Below are 17,933 nucleotides of genomic sequence, written 5' to 3' on the forward strand. Positions count from 1 at the left end.
TACTTCTCTTCAGTAATGAGATATTATGATAGCAGTGGAAGAGGTACTAGTGATTTTAATGCAGGGAGAGCAGTGTATGACCTGAAAGATTAAGCTGATAACTGAAGTTAAAGGGTATAAAAAAGCAGACAAAAGGTCAACCACTTGGCTTCTGTTCCTTTAGTCCTCTAAAACACTCCTTCCCTGTCTTGGACCATCAGCATCAGAATCACCAGGAACTTATTAGGATGCAGATTCTTTGATCCTCTCGTTCAGACCTATTGAAACAGGGACTCTAGGACTGGGATCCAGCCATTTGGTTTAACAAGTCCCCCAGTGATTCTCATACCTCTATAGCTTGAGAACTAAATCGCAGTCTAACGTAATATGGAATCAGTAGTTTGGATCAACATTATGCTTTTTCCCCCATCTGTACTTTATCAGATTATAAAAGTCACTATCAAACTTTTCCACTTGAATGCTCCCAACCACAAAAGAATAAAAGTGTACGCCTCGGATGGACTAGAGAGGGCACTGCCAGAAACATGGAAGTCTCGTGTTTTCTCTTGTAAATTTGTTTTAATTTTGCCCTCTACTCTATAACAAGTATATGTCTATTTTAGTATTAAATATATGTATGCTCTAGAAAAGTTGTTGGATAAAATTAATACCCACCACCAAAAATAATGCACCAGGTTGTCAGGTAGCTTTAAGTATTCCTTGATATTGTAGTTTTGGAAGTTTAACCTCTGTCATTTTGTAAGAATTAGTAGCAATTTTTTAACAAAAGGCAATACAAAGTATAAATGAAAAATGTGACAACAACCTGCATGTAAAAGTCACAGCTTTTTATATATTTATGCCTCATAGTTTCCCTTGTTCTTCTAAAGAAAACTATAAAAAGCTAAGAGTTAATAATTGCTATGAGGTTATTAGAGAAAATTCAAACTGAATATACTTATTGTTTAGTGTAACAAACATTAAGGCAGACTCTAACACTCTGTTTTTATTTGGCTTAAAGAGTTTAGTTTTAATAAAATAGATTTGGTTCTGTCTGGCAGCTGAAAGTGGCTTTTAATATTTGATAAATAGATACGTAAAAAGCAGGTTTTATAAAAAGAAATTTTTTATTTTATAGTTTTATCACAGTACTGTACTTTGTGATGATGCTAAATGATATGTAATTCAAGTAGGTTTGGGAAAGTAAAAGCAAAAAAGAAAGGAAGACTGGATTTAGAAAGAAATAGAGATATTCTATCAAGCATTTGAGTGTTTTGCTACAAAGGAAAAAACTACTCTTAAGAAATCAACTTTATGTTAATAAATTTGGGTTGGTATTGAGATAGAACAATGCCTATTCCTTAAAGCTCTATATTGAATTTCTGCATTGAAGTCCACACATTATGCAAAAAGCAAAATGAATTTTATCTTGCATAGACACACATACATGCGTACAAATACTTAATGTTTTCCTTTTTTTTAAAAAATTTTTTAAATGTTTATAATTTTCGAAAGAGAGAGAGAGAGAGAGAGTGCAACCAAGGGAGGAGCAAAGAGAGAGGGAGATGCAGAATCTCAAGTGGCTCCAGGCTCTGAGCTGTCAGCACAGACCCAGATGTGAGACTTGAACCCACAAATCCTGAGATCATGACCTGAGCTGAAGTCAGACACTTAACTGACTGAGCCACCCAGGCACCCCAATGGTTTCTGCCTTCTATTGCATAATGGCTTCCACAGACTTTGGTTTTTCCACTCACTGTCATTCTGAATGTATCTTAGTTTCAGCTTTCCCCTGATAGTCCTTCCCTCACTCCGCTGGAGTAAAAATTGTCGAGAGAGGATCTGATTTTTCTTTCTTCTTCTTTTTTTTTTTTTAATTCATCACTATTATCCTGTTTAGTAGATGTTTTTTTCTTAACTGGGCTCCATATCCAATATGGGACTTGAACTCACGACCCTGAGATCAAGAGTCGGGTGCTATACCACCTGAGCCACCCAGGTGCCCCATTTAGAAGATTTTTTGAATTAGAATATCTGATAGGCCAGCTTGTATAGTCTGGACTTGAGTCAGAGTCCATCCAGCTATGATCAGGTAACAGGCACAAGCAGTGTGAACTAGGGATGTGTCTAGTGGGAACCCCTTTGAACAGGGATGACTGTCACAGCCATTCATTCAATTATATATATAATATTATACATAACATATAATTATGTTACATATATAATATCTTAATTATGTTATATATATAATATCTTAAACACATTCCTTTTTAAGTCCTGGTATATTTTTACACATATCCATCTAAAGGATGTAACTACATTATATAATGCTATATATATATAACTATTATATACTCTATTTCATATATAACACTATATTATATATTATAATACTATATTATATATTATATCATAACATAATTACATATATTATATAAGATCTTAAACATATTCCTTATTAATTCCTAGTATTTTTACATATATCCATCTAAAGTATGTAACTACGTTATATATATATATTATATATATAATATATATAATGCACATATATATGCATATTATATAACTATATATATAGCTATTATATACTATATTTCATATATAACACTATATTATATATTATAATACTATATTATATATAACATAATTATATATATTAATTATATAAGATCTTAAACATATTCCTTATTGATTCCTGGTATTTTTACATACATCCTTCTAAAGTATGTAACTTCATGTCTTTAAAACTAGCTAAGGAGGGCTGCACTCCTCAGTTAAAAAACAAATTGGCTGAAAAGCAGGTTTTAGAAGGGAATTTACTCTTTTCAGGGACTGGCAGTATTGCCTTTATATTGAAAGCTAAGGAATGTACTAGTTTTATTTTATTTTTAATGTGCTTTTAAAAAAAATTTTTTTTACATTTATTTATGTTTTGAGAGACATAGAGAGACAGAGCACAAGTTGGGGAGGGGCAGAGAGAGAGAAGAAGACACAGAATCTGAAGCAGGCTCCAGGCTCCAAGGTGTCAGCACAGAGCCTGACGCGGGGCTCGAACTCACAAACTGTGAGATGGTGACCTGAGCCGAAGTCGGACACCCAACCGACTGAGCCACCCAGGCGCCCCTTTAATGTGCTTTTTAAAAAAATTGAAACCTAATTGACCTATAACATGGTGAGTGTTTAAGGTGTTCTTTATATGTTTTTCTATTTAAAAAAAAATGTTCAGAACAGCTTTAGTTTTATTTGAATCTGCAATTTTCCTGTAATTACTTATTCTCTATCATTTCAAAAATAACTGAAGCTGTTGATTGTACCATCAGAATTTTGAAAGATATGTTGGTATCATATAGACAATTAGGGTATCAAAGCAAAAATAGTAGCTCATCAGTGTTGCCATTGCGTGAAGCATAGCAACAAACAAACCAGTACAATCTAACAACAGATTCCATTTATGACATAAGAGTGCAAATCAGACTGTTCCTAAATTTCTTATTTTAGTAGTTATTAAAATGATCTCACTGTTGGAAGCTAGTTATAGGAAAAGGTAGAAGAGATAATGAATATGTGTATTTAATTTGATTAATTTGAGTTGGTGACGTGCTATTTTAAGATTTGAAATACATAAAGATCCTGAAGTGTGACCATTAACTTAAGAGGTAGACAAGTATATTGATGTGTCATCTTCCATAGAAGATGGTCATTGAATTCTTGGAAGTACATATAGCGTGATTTGTTTTCCCAATAGGGAAAACTCCTGTTAGGGAGTTAAAAAAAAATTAACAGTAAACTTAAAAGTTAGCTTTAGAAGTAACAAGTATTCTTAATCTTGGAAGTTTAAATTACAGAGAGCTTTCAATAATACAGTAGTAAGTAAGAGATATAATAGAAATGCAATCCTTTGTTTAAGTAGAGAGGAATACTTCTGTGACTCATAGCTATGTTAGCAGGAAAAGTTGTGTCAGAGGTAACAGCTCACATAACAGCCCTATATGATGTGCTCTAGGAATTTGAAAATGAAGAGAATGAGAAGGAGGGTTGCTTATGATGGTGTTTGTGGAGCAAGCTAAGGAGTGGGCCCCCTTGAAAGTAATACTGAAAAGATAGTGATTTATTTATGTAGGATGGGTTATAGGTAGAGGAATTAGATGTATGTTGACTAACTTCATTGACCAGTACATCCTTACAGCAAATCATGATGTCCAAAATAATGGTTCTAAATACTGATTATTTGGAGAACTTTTATTAATTAGATGTCATTATTATCCTTTAATTATGTAGTAGTCTATCATGAGACACCGTAAAACTTATGTCTAATCATCACGACTGTGATGCTGTTATTGGGAGACAATAAATTTGAGAATGGTTTACTATAGAGCTAATGAAAAATGAGTTGGAAGCATAAGAAAACTTAGCATTTGGTACTTAAGACCTATGAATGTGTGGGTGTAACAGCAGATACTAATGATCCATACAAATAAAGAGTAGGAATGAAGATAAGGAATAGATGATTCCACTAGATCTTAGCAATTGAAAAGGACCTATTATTTTTAATGAGACACTTGAACCTTTGAAAAAAATCATATTTTGTCTTTTTTAGAGACCATATAGTGAAAATTCACACAATTTGATAACTTAGTTTATAACTGTAGTACGTTAATTATCAGGTTCATGGAAGGAGCATTGCCAATGTTTCCATCATCACACATTGCTTCCCAAGCACATTTGTAATTATAAGAAGATAGTAATCAATTAGGTATAATGAAAGTTAATTAAAACTCTTTTTGGTTGTGGCAGAGACTGTCAATAAAAATAAGAGCCCACTCATTTTGTGTACTTATTCTATGAAGTATTTAGTAGGGTTATAATGGTGCTTTTGAACAGAATGTACTCTTCAAATGGTAAGCCATCTTAAACATTTTAATCGTAGGTATTTATTAAGGGACGTGATTTATGTAAATTGTGAATTTTTAGATTTTTAATTACATATGTCTCTTATTTTCAGAATTTATGCGTATTCCATGTGTGGATGCTGGATTGATTTCACCACTGGTGCAGCTGCTAAATAGCAAAGACCAGGAAGTGCTACTTCAAACGGGCAGGGCTCTAGGAAACATATGTTACGATAGCCGTAAGTGTTGAAATATCAATGATACACTTAAAAACTTTTGTTTAAGAATTATGGTTTTCAGACTAATTCCACTTTTAGTGTTAGCACTGTCTTTTCTAGGCTAAGACACTAACATGAGCCAGATGATTTAGCTCTGCTTGCTTAGCAGAACCAGTGGAAATTTGAGCCATAGGATTCTTAACTAAGAAGTTAAGGAAGTGAATTCTTTTTCTCTGCTATCACAAATAATACTTTCAGAGGAAAGTAAGTCAATTTCTGAGAAATTGGGGTTTTTTAAGCGTTTTAGAACAAATGTATATTGTCTTTTCAGTTAGGTTTTATTGCAGTTATAGCTCTGAATGAGAATGCTTATGAACACAGTTTTTTAAAGTATTTAAGTCTGTCCAAATAAATTTTTAATTACTTGTAATTCAATAAAACCATTAATAAAAACCATTGTCTTCTCAAAAGCTAGACTGGCCTACTGCATCTGCATTGACTCCATTCCTATTTGTCATAATGTCATTATCATCCTCACCGCTTTCTGTAATACGCTACCGTGCCAGGTAAAGACAAAGCAAGAACTTGGGTTTGGATATATTGCAAAAATTTTACATTTTCTACTTCTGCTCTCCACAAATATGTAAACAAAATACAGAAAAATCCTTAGTATATTCAGTTAAATTTGCCTTATCCTGGATTTTCCTTAGATTTATATTTTCTGAGCCAGAAACACATATTTTAACATTTACCTTTAAAGTCTCCTAGGAATTTAGTTCTATTTATATAACTAAGATAACTTTTACTATTTATTTTCCCCAGTGATTTCATGCACAAAAGACATAACCCTTTCATCATAGGCGATGCCTCACAAAGTGATTTGGACATGTAAACCAGATAGAAAATAAGGTCATAAACATATTTATTTATGATAAAAGAAAGTAGAAAAAAGACTGAAATTGTAACTTTCAGGTTTAATTTCTTTGTAGCATTGGTGGTAAGGCTAGCCTAACTTATTCTCCTTTCCTTACTTTTTCTGGAACATAATATATTATGTGTGAGGATGTGGATGTCTTAATATGAATTTTAACTTACAATTTCCAGTCCCCAATACTGATTATAAAATTATCTATCTGTTCCTTCCTTCTAGTGCCTTTTATCCTAGGGTATTAGCTTTATTTATAAAATTCTAGTGCTTTATGTTTGTAACTTTGCCTTTTTATATTTAGGATTTTTATTAAACATCATAGCTTACAGTATTAGCTTTGAGTTTTGAGTGAACCATTTAAGATATATTTTATATCATTAATGTTAAGAATAAAAGTTAAAAAGATCTCTACAGAGTAATAGTCAAAGATTGATGGCATGTATTTGGTGACCATTGATCATTACTATGTTTATTCTTATCCTTCTGTGTTATATTACTAGAATTTAGGGCTGCCACAAGTATTCTTTAACCCTTGCTCTGTTTAGTTATTCTTAAATTATGCATTATTTAAATATAGGAATTCTCTATTTTAAGTACTTTTGTCCTGGAGTTTCCCTTAGTTTTGGCACAATAGAAGAAACACTCATAGTGATCTCTTATCTCATACTGCTATTATTTTTATGGGCACACAGTAATTTTATTTCCTGTGTACTCTAAAGAACCATGAAGTTAGGGTAGTAAATGTGTAGTTAATAAGATTATCATTCTGATGAAAGTAAAGTCCATTTGCTCTGTTCTTATGAGGTATAAAGTCTGTGGTGTGCTTTAGGCTATGAATTTAATTTTTTTTTGTTTCATTTACTTATAAATATTTATAACCACTTCATTTTCATTTAATTCAATGTAAATTATAGTTAAATGGAAAATTAAGCATAGCAAATATAGGCTGTTTTTTATACTTGTAAACCTTGTTTAAGGAAAGTGAAGTTAATAGTCTTAAAAATGTATAAAGAGTGATTTATTACTGTAAATTATCTGATAAAATGTATTCATTGTGCCATGCTATCTTATGCATATAATTTCTATAAGCCTGTATGCTTTCTTATCCTTTTATTTGAAATTAAATCTCTGTGAACATCTCAGTGATTTTGTCAGAATAATTGTAAGAAAAGTACAGCACTTTTATTTGAATTACGAAAATGATATTTTAGTCTGTAAATATGATGCTGTGTGCTTGATTTGTGAATTTATTTGAAATGCATTTCTCATTATATATTTTGACAATTAGGAGTTTGAAAGAACCCAGGAATTAGATTTCTTTTTTAAAAAGTAGTGAGTAACTTCTCTTTTAATTAATTAGCCTTCTTCCCTCTCAAGAATGTAATGCTTCATTATTGAGGGTGGCTCAGTCGTCTAAGCATCTGTCCTCAGCTCAGGTCACGATCTCATGGCTCATGGGTTCGATCCCCACGTCAGGCTTTGTGCTGACCACTCAGAGCCTGGAGCCTGCTTTGGATTTTGTGTCTCCCTTTCTCTTTGCCCCTTCCCTGCTCACACTGTCTTTCTCAAAAATAAATTAAAAAAAAAAAAAAAAAAAGAATATAATGCTTCCTTCTTAAAAAGAAAATAGAAAACTACACATGACAGCTTTATAAATACAGGGAATCTTTTTCTTATAAATAATACATGTTTTAAAATTCACATTGGTGTTTTATCAAACTTACCTGTCAGACTAAGCAGTTTACTTACATTTTATAAATGCACTCCCAAGTGGCTAATTTTTTTATTAAAAAATTTTTTTAATGTTTATTTTTGAGAGAGAGAGAGTGGGAGCTCAAGTGGGAGAGGGGCAGAGAGAGAGAGAGGGAGACACAGAATCCGAAGCAGGTTCCAGGCTCTGATTCAGGCTGTGATCTGTCAGCACAGAGCCTGACATGGGGCTCAAACCCACAAAACAATGAGATGACTGAGCCACCCAGGCACTCCTAAGTGGATAATATTTTAATGCAGGTTCATTCAGAATGTTACTAGGCTTACAACAGATAATAAAGCCAATATATGCAAAAAGCACCAGAAGGAATTCACTATAAGAGATAAAAATTTGAGAAAATTTGTGTATATTTTATGGATTTTTATTTTAACCCTTAAAAGATAATGCAGTTGCTAAGATATTTCAGTCAACACAGTTTATTTGAAAGGAGGAGAACTCCAACTGTAAAAGGAATTACACTTGCCATAAAATCCATGGAAATCTTTTGAAAAAAGTAGGTCAGATTTCAGTTTTACTGGCTTTGACATTTTAGGAACTCTTCCGAATGGAAGGAAACTCTTACATAACATAGGTAGCAGGCTGACAGAACTGCTAAATAGGACGGAGTGAGGCTTTGTTACTGATCAACTTTTTGAATCCCAGTCTTTCTCCTGCATATAGAGATGAAAGAATCACTGGATAAGAACATTTTTCATTTAAGATGCCTGGTCTTTTTTCTGATCTTCCAAAGAGCCTCCAAAGATACTTCAGTTATGGATTTTTCTTTCCAAGTATCCAAACAGACTTCTGATATAAGCAACATTTTAAAGCTGTCTTGCCTTGAACTTTGCCAAAAAACCCTTTTTATGAGACATTTGAGATGCTTTAAATCAAAGATTAGGGGGGCGCCTGGGTGGCTCAGTCGGTTAAGTGGCCGACTTCGGCTCGGGTCATGATCTCGCGGTCCATGAGTCTGAGCCCCACGTCGAGCTCTGTGCTGACAGCTCAGAGCCTGGAGCCTGTTTCAGATTCTGTGTCTCCCTCTCTCTGACCCTCCCCCGTTCATGCTCTGTCTCTCTCTGTCTCAAAAATAAATAAACATTAAAAAAAAAATTAAAAAAGGTTAGGGAAAATTTGTATTTCAATTTAGAAAGGAATTAGCAAAATTGTGATGGGATATGTTGGGTAATGTGATTTTAAATAAAGAGAAGTAGCATTACATTTCAGAATTGCATGCCTTCAGCCTATTTCATTTACATTTCTCTCAAAGGAGATATTAAAAAGAATGAGTTCTTTTTTTTCTCATTTGTCTATCTCTGTAGTATTCCCTTCTTTCAATGACTAGTTTTGTTTATATAGCTGTACACATTTTATTTTATTTTATTTTTTTTTTTAACGTTTATTTATTTTTGAGATAGAGACAGAGCATGAATGGGGGAGGGTCAGAGAGAGAGAGGGAGACACAGAATCCGAAACAGGCTCCAGGCTCTGAGCTGTCAGCACAGAGCCCGACGCGGGGCTCGAACTCACGGACCGCGAGATCATGACCTGAGCCAAAGTCGGACGCTCAACCGACTGAGCCACCCAGGCGCCCCTAGCTGTACACATTTTAAATTGTTGATATAGTTAAATAGCCTTATGGTAGTGAAGAGCTGCTTTTTAAATTTCCACACTGTATTTATAATTTGTTAAGGATAAATTGGTGATTGGAGACTGAGTTTTCTCTGTTTGAAGATGTTACTGCTTGAGGTCAGGAAATAATTGATATTAGATGTATTTGTCCAAGGTTATTTAGTAGAAGCTGGAAGAAAATGATTAGACAAATATTTCTGCCTTTCTATATACCAGAGAAAGAATAATGTACAATTCAAGTTAATACATATTAAAATTAAATGTGCATCTTTATAGAAAATTAATGATTATTATATAATTGATACTATTATTGGAAAGGTGCACACTTAAGAAACATATAATATGCCATCTTACATGATATGAAGAAAATTGGATTTGTGCTCACTGAAGAATAAATGAATATTCAAAATGAGATGATGATCAGGCTTGCCATAGCCAGTATTTATGAAGTGAAATAAATATTGTTTATTTCATTGACTTCAAGTATAAATGGAAAGGATACCAAATATATGCCTGGACCTATTTATATATTAATGATTATAACTTTGCTACACTATTTTTATGTAAAAAAAGAATTCATCATTCTGATTGCAAATGCTAAAATATAATTTGCATTAATTCTATAGTATTTTGTAATATAAGTTGGTTAGATAAGTATGTGTTATAATACAGACACGCTTTGAAATTGCCTAAGTAAGCAAAGTGTATTTGCAAATTTATGCCTGGCATTTAAAATAAATGCTTATTTCAGTGGTATAAATTAGGTTAAGTATTTAATCATGTATTAGAGAGTTTTGCAGGTTCATACATTTACCCTACTTTGTGTCAGTAGTCAGTTTTAGAATAAAATAGAATTATTATCCAATAAGTAAAAACCAGATTCTTTTATCAGTTAATCTGTTGTATAAGAATGGGTTTATCACCAAAGTGTATTATGTATAGGAGAATAAAAAACTACATGCAACTGCAATTTTTAGAGATAGTAATTATGGCTATTATCACATGAAAATACTTTATTACACAGATATGCTGAATATATGGGGAAAAAATGTTGTTTTGTAACACGATTATAAACTGAAAAATTTCACGCCATTAAAGATGTCTGTCTCTAATATGATAGAGAAAATAAAATGCACAAAGGAACACAACTTGTTGACAGTTAAAAGTACACACTAAATTTATGTGGGTTTTGGTCAGAATAAAAATAAATAGATGATAGGAGTTGTAATTGGAGCCATTTTTAGAAATTAAGCAAATAGTGCATTGCTTATATAAAATATAGTTCATTTTAAAATAGTAATTATAAATAAGTGAGATTTTACTATGCCCCTGGAAGGCAAATATTGCAGATGTTAAGATTTCCAATTCTGCCATTTACTAAGTTGTCATTTAATCTTCCTGAATTTTAATATCCTCATTGGTAAAGTGGACTTATGTGAATTAAGTTAGGTTTATATTTAGATGTATAATACAAATTTTGGGCTGCTGTACAAAGGAAATATGTAGCATATATGCATGATCCTTTGTCTTAGTTTGGGCCACTATAACAAAATATCATAGACTGGGTGGCTTAACCAACAAACATTTGTTTCTCACAGTTCTGGAAGCTGAGGAATCCAAGATCAAGAAGCCAGTAGTTTTTGCTCACAGCAAACTGTATGCGTACATGGCAGAGAGAGAAGCAAGAGAGGAAGCAAGCTCTCCTGTCTGTTATAAAGGCACAAATCCCATTATGAGAGTTCTACCTCTATAACCTAATTATTTCCTACTACCATCACATCAGGGATGTGAATTTTGGAGGGACACAAACATTCAGTCCATACATTATTATTTCTAAAAGTGTGCTGTGACATAATGTAATACATATACTAATATACATAAGATATCTAAAATAAAGATACAAGGACCAGAAGCCATATAAAGAGAGGCAAAGATAAATCATTTAAGAATCAGGGATAATATACTTACCATAATAAGCACTAATTTAATTTGAGCTTCTTGGCAGCCAGGGTGGAAAAAAAAAAGTTGTTATGCTGAGTAATTTTTATTTTATGCTAAGGAGAAATAGTCTAGTTCTTTGGTCAAAAAAAAAAAAAAAAAAAAACTGTTGAGACAAATGCTAGAAGAGATTTATCACTGGGATATCAGCTCCCTAGATGAATCTGTACACATCCCTCTTAAAATATGCAGAGGATATTGGCTGTCATTGGAGACAGCATCTTCAATAATGGCTGTATAAAAATTGCCTAGATAGTCTCCATATGATTGTTTCTTATACCAAATCTTCAACAGAATCCAAGAAATAATACTGAATACTTTAAATTTTAATTGGACATCATAGCCCAGATATATTGTTTTTTAGTGAACTGAAAGCATACAACTTAAAAATTTGAAATTTTGACTTGAATGTATTTTCTAGTTTATTTTCAGCCAAAATACAGTTCTACTTTGTTTGTACTCATTGTACATGCTCAATTTCTATGTTGTTTAATGTATCCACGTTTCTGTTTTCTGAGACCAAAAAAAAAAATGCTTATCTTTTATTTTTAAGCCTGTTATCAATTTGATAAAAATCTGGTTTGCATGAAAGTGAATATTTAAAAATACCACATATTGAGGGTGGCTGTATGAATCTATATATGTGATAAAATTGCTTGGAACTATACATGTCCATACACATACTCAAGTGCCTATGAAACCTGATGAAATCTGAACAAGGTCTGTGGGTTGTATCAGTGGCAGTTTCCTGGTTGGGGTATATTGTATTAAAGTTGTGTAAATGTGACCCTTCGAGTGAGCTGGATGGAGGGTACATGGGACCTTTCTGTACTGCTTTTTTTTTTTTTTTTTTCAGTTTCCTTGAGCATCTAATTATTTCAAAATTAAAAGTTTACAAAGCTCCTTATATCTGAGAGGCATACATGTTCTTTCTTGTATGTGAAATGACCTTGTTTCTTTCAACTCTACTTGTGTGGAGGAAATATATATATATATATATATATATATATATATATGTATATGTGTATATATATATATATATATACACACACATACACACTTATGCATGTATACACATGCATATAAAATTTTAAAGTATGATCTACAGCAATAACTGTTGGGGTTTTTAAGGTTTTGTTTGTTTTGGTTTACTGGGTTTGCGCAATTAAAATGGAGGATACAGTTGCCTCTATTTTTTTCTCCCTTCAAATTTTCAAATTTGACTTTCAGGAAAAAATCAACAAAAAATTGCTAGTCCCAAAATAAGATTTAGGGAATTTATTTTATTTTATTTTATTTTATTTTATTTTATTTTATTTTATTTTATTTATTATTTTACTCTATTTTTTTGTCAAGTTAGCTAGCATACAGTGTATACGGTGTGCTCTTGGCTTCAGGAGTAGATTTCGGTGATTCATCACTTACATAAAACATCCCAACAAATGCCCTCCTCAGTGCCCATCATCCATTCTCCCCCCACACCTCCCCACTCCCTTCCACCCTTTATCTTTCCCTTCCCCCGTAGTCTTCTGTGAAGTTTCTCAACTTCCACATATGAGTGAAAACATAATGGTATCTGTCTTTCTCTGACTTACTTCACTTAGGATAATATGCTCCGGTTTCATCCACATTGTTGCAAATGACAAGATTTCATTCTTTCTCATTGCTGAGTAGTATTCCATTGTATATATAAACTACATCTTCTTTATCCATTCATCAGTTTATGGACCTTTGGGCTCTTTCCATAATTTGGCTATTGTTGATAGCACTGCTATAAATATTGGGGGTGCACGTGCCTCTGTGTCAGCCACTCCTATATCCTTTGGATAAATTCCTAGTAGTGCTATTTCTCTGTCTTAGGGTAATTCAATCTTTAATTTTTTGAGGAACCTCCACACTTTTCCAGAGTGGCTGCACCAGTTTGCATTCCCACTAATAATGCCAGAAGGTTCCCCTTTCTTAGGGAGAGGGAATTTATACTCTCAAGTCTTAGAACAGGTAATGAACAAGTTACAACTTATTAGCTTCTGCCTTCTATGCAACCTATGGTGATAGGTTACACATTAGCATTCCTAGTCTCAGGAGAATTTCTGTGTTTGGCCACAAGCATCTACTTCAGGTGAGATTTCTGGTAAGTATCAGCCTTTAAGTAGTTTATAATTTACCCTTGTTCTAGAAAACCAATACAAATAATGTGAGGGGGAAAATGATTTTGCTGATAATCACTTCTGTTTCTGTCCAAGTGTGTCTCATATTTAAAGAAGTTGTAGTGTATTCATTGTATTGAAGCATGTATATCAATGTTAAAAAACAAGGTACTATGTAACAAATGCTAAAAGAGGTTACATAATATAGGTCTAGGAAGGACCTCATTTGTGATTGAGCTCTTTCAATAGTATCCATGAAAAAGAAGGCATTTAATCTGCATAGGATTTCAGCCTGTGGAGAGAATGTTAAAGGATTTTTTCAGGAGCACAGAAAAGCCTTTTAAAAGATAGATAATATAATGGAGTGATGTGTCAGGAACCCAGGTTAGGGAAGAGCTTCTGTAATGGGGAGCCGTTGAAGGTATTTCAGCAAAAGAATGAAATGTTCAAATTGATACAATAGACAAAGTTAATTTGAAAGAGATGTACATTATAAGATAGGCAGCCATTCTTAAGAAGTGTGCATCTGAAAACACTTAGGGAACATTTTCAGAATACGTTTTTGTAGTCATATGCTAGAACAAGTAAATCATCAGCATCTCTGAGGCTAGAATACAGCCTATTATATACATATTCTGCAAAGGCTCCCTAAATGATTCTGATGCACATTCCTACTTAAAAATCATTGGGCAGTGGACTAGATGAAGAATAACCACTTAAAAAGCTTTTTTTTCCCCCTTTTTCAAATTGAGGAACAAATGAAAGAGAACAGGAAGGAAGTGTGTGTGTGTGTGTGTGTGTGTGTGTGTGTGTGTGTGTGTGTGTAGAATCAAAAAAGGTATCATTTAAGAGGAAGGAGTCCATGGGTCCAGAATTTGAATCAAGATAATACCAACAAAAGACATAAATCGTGAGATCCCATCTAGGTGAATATGTTTGGAGGCGTGTTGAACCTGAAGTGCTGTTGTCACATTCTGGTGAATGTGCTTTAGGATTCATGCATTTATGAGTGATCGTTGACCCATGAGAATAGAAGAAACGCTTAAAGGAAAACAGCCATATTTAGGATGTAGAAGACATGGAGGAGCTTGTGAAGAAGCACTGAAAGATTCAAGGGAAATAAATTTATGTCTTGTCATGGATTTCATAGAGTTGGTGCTAAACAGTGTCAAGTACTGCCGAGAAAAAAAATACTGAGTTTTGGTGACTGGAGAAAGAGACATTCATATTTTAAAAGACATCTTTAAGTTGAGTCTTGTTTAGAGAGAAGTCAGATTTCAAGGGCTATGGTGGGTAATGAGGAAATGAAGGGGGAATATTAACTTTCTGGAAGTTTAATGAGAAAAAAGATGAGTAGTTTGGGGGAAGGGCAGCACTGTGAGAGTGATATAGAGCAGCGGAGAGAGGAACATATGTGTTAGGCTAGAACCTGTGGACAAGGACAGAGTAAATCTCTTATAGGGAATAATTGATGGAGAAAGATCATGGATGAAAAGAGGAGAAATGAAATCGTGAACCCAAGTAAATCTGGTATTATAGAAAACTGTTACAAGATAGATGAAAGTATAAAAAAGAAATGTTAAGGCAGTAAAGAGGGCAATCAGAATAGTGTTTCTGGCATGGCCTCCTATCTTCCCAATAAAATAGAAGTCAAGTCCATCTGTCAGTAAAAGTCAGCAGCAAGGCAATAGTAGGAAACTTGTGGTGTGGGGGGAAAGTTCAGAATTGGGGCTGTGGGGCATGATATCAACTGTCATGAAGATAGAATTTTTTAAATAACTAAATAATAGTGGAGGTTTACTGTGGTTACACATCTTGATTTTTGCATCCATGTGTCAATGTGTGTTGTGCACTTAAAATGTATGTAGACTATAAGGAGTTATTTTGTACTTTGATGTCTGGACAGGAGGAAAAAACACTGAAAATAACTTTAAATTGATACTTCAGCTTCATAGAAGCATATATTTGGATCAGAATGGGAAGAAAAGTGAGGCAAAAAGAGGAGGAAGCCATTACAGTAGGCCAGGTGTGATGTGGTAAAAACTGACTACAACAGAAGGAATGAAATTATAATATGAATTAAGATTAGATTGTTTATTATCAGTGTGGTTTATTTTTGCAAAGTAAAACATGCACTGGATTTAAACAGTGCATGAAGGGTTAAACCTGAAGGGTTTAAATAACCCTTCAGATAGTTTACATGTTGAGGAACTGTGATCTTTTCCGTTTTTATACTTGCTATCACATTCAGATGCCTCTTGTTTATTAAAGTGGCATTTAAAGCTCAAAGGTTCTTTAAATTTTTACCTCGATAATTGTAGGGCAAAGGACACATTACAGAGCTGCTTTTTTCCAATACTTCATTAGTTTCCAAGTACTATAAAGATGTGACTGTCTTGTTAAAAAGAGATGGAATAATCATTTTCAAGCAGTTGTTACCAATTTTATAGATATGAAGGTGAAGACAGCATTTGAGAAAGTGTTGCATGTGACAGAAATATTAGATGATTTTTCTTGAGTTCAATAAGAAGTCATACATAGTTGCCAAATTAATTTTTTTTTTTTTTTTTTTTTTTGTCCCTGGATACCAGGCTCCTTCCTAGTCTCTGAGTCAAAGCCTGAATGGCCTTTGGAATTTTTCTTTCCTGAATAATAAGTCTTAGGGTGGGGAAAGTCTAATTTATCAAGCTCTTCAAAAATAAGATTTGTTTTTGCTTAAAACTTTCCCCCCTTTATTACCTTAATTTCACCGTTAAAGATGAAGTCAACGTTTAGATATATTAAACATAAAATTTTCAGTCTGCTTATGAGAACCTTGTTAATACATGTTATCCTCTGCTCTTAATTGTGTTCTGTTTTAATTTTTCAGTTTTTGTTCTTTGTAACCAAGCTGAAGTACTGAGAACTCTCTCTGTTCTTAATCAGTAGTCTCTGCTGCATGTTGCAGATATTTCCCTTGGCTGGGAGGGAATATAAAAGATAAATGCTATTTGAAAGTGAATAATTCACATTCTTCTTGCTGGCTGGAATAAATGTTTGTATCTTTCTCAAAACCGTGCTGTTGTCAGTTCAAGTTAAATTTTAAGTCGTAACTGTATATACATGTGGGCACACATACACACATACATATACATAACCTAGCATTTCTTTTAAGTATGAAATGGTCTCATACAAAAGCCTCTCTCATATGTAAAATAATTGGAATAAAATTTAGTTTTGATCTTGAGCAGTTTAGACTTATAAAGTAGAATAATAAATTATTTACATTGTAACCCAAAAGCTATTCAGAAATCATTTAAGGTAATTTTATGGAAATAATTGAGTTTAATTATTGTATAATTTTCTTATAATCTGCAGTTACTCAGTCTTTTGCTAATAAAATGATAGTATAGAAATATAAAAATAAGCGGAGTAATTTCAGTGATTTCTTGGTGATTCGTGGATGCTCTATTATTTAAAGGCTTTTTGAAAAAAAAGATTATCAAACAGTTTAGGCTAATGTAAGAAATCTATTGACTGCAGAAATTAGCACAAGTATCATCAGGCGCCCCAAAGCTATGTCTATCAGATGCCATGTTGTGACCTAATTTTAAACTGCATCTGTGGAACTAGTGCTTTCTTCCTGATCCTGCATTATAAATGTAAATATGTAAATGTATTTGAAATTTTCCCGCATAAAGACAAAATTTAAACCTGAATATAATACTGTGCCACAAAATTGCAAGTTTGATGCTTTTTTGATATGTGAGTATTTATTTAATGATCATGGTTTTTTCTTCATGACTCTTTTTTGTAATTTCACTGATGTAATATTTATAGCTTTTACTTTTATATCTAGTCTTTCATACATTTTACCTGCACCTGGTTCATGAATAAGTTGCTTTTTGAGTTCCAGAAAAGATACTGATGGATTCACATTTTTCGTTTAAATGCTTAAGACATATTTGAATAAACTAACAAAGATTTGACCTGTTGAACCATGCTTTCAGTCAGTCTTTTATATGACATAGGAAAAAATTTATCACTACTAGGAAGATTAGATTTAGAAACATGCCTTTATGTCATTGAAGACATGTATTTATGTTCCTGCCTCTAGAAAGTCTCAGCATCTACACCATGGGTCATATGGTTTGAGTGTTTTTATTCCAGTAGTGATGATGAGTAAATCCCTGGAAATTCTCACTTTGTGTCTTTGTATTCTTTTGTGTATATGGATGCACCAAGTACGTTAATCAACAAATATTGATTGAGCCCACTGTGTTCAGGGCACTATGCCAGTGATGGGCATCATAGGAGAAAATAAGAGCAAGAAATTCACATCCTTGTGGGGCTTACACAGGAGGAAATAAAGAAGTAAATAGCACAAGAAGAAAATATTTACAGACTGTGGTC

At 33.1% G+C, this 17,933-nt stretch overlaps 1 protein-coding gene across 5 annotated transcripts in view; it reads left to right on the forward strand.

Moving 5' to 3' along the window:
* The window catches only part of RAP1GDS1 (Rap1 GTPase-GDP dissociation stimulator 1), a 167,587-nt gene that overhangs the window by 66,585 nt on the left and 83,069 nt on the right, over positions 1-17,933 (forward strand). For all 5 annotated transcript variants that reach the window (XM_060654592.3, XM_060654591.3, XM_060654593.3 and 2 more), the window contains one exon: positions 4,982-5,107. In XM_060654592.3, coding sequence (XP_060510575.1) covers positions 4,982-5,107 — 126 coding nt within the window. The remainder of the gene's footprint in view (positions 1-4,981; positions 5,108-17,933) is intronic.

Source organism: Panthera onca, chromosome B1 (assembly GCF_046562875.1).
Source record: "Panthera onca isolate mPanOnc1 chromosome B1, mPanOnc1 haplotype 2, whole genome shotgun sequence".
NCBI classification, from domain to species: domain Eukaryota; kingdom Metazoa; phylum Chordata; class Mammalia; order Carnivora; family Felidae; genus Panthera; species Panthera onca.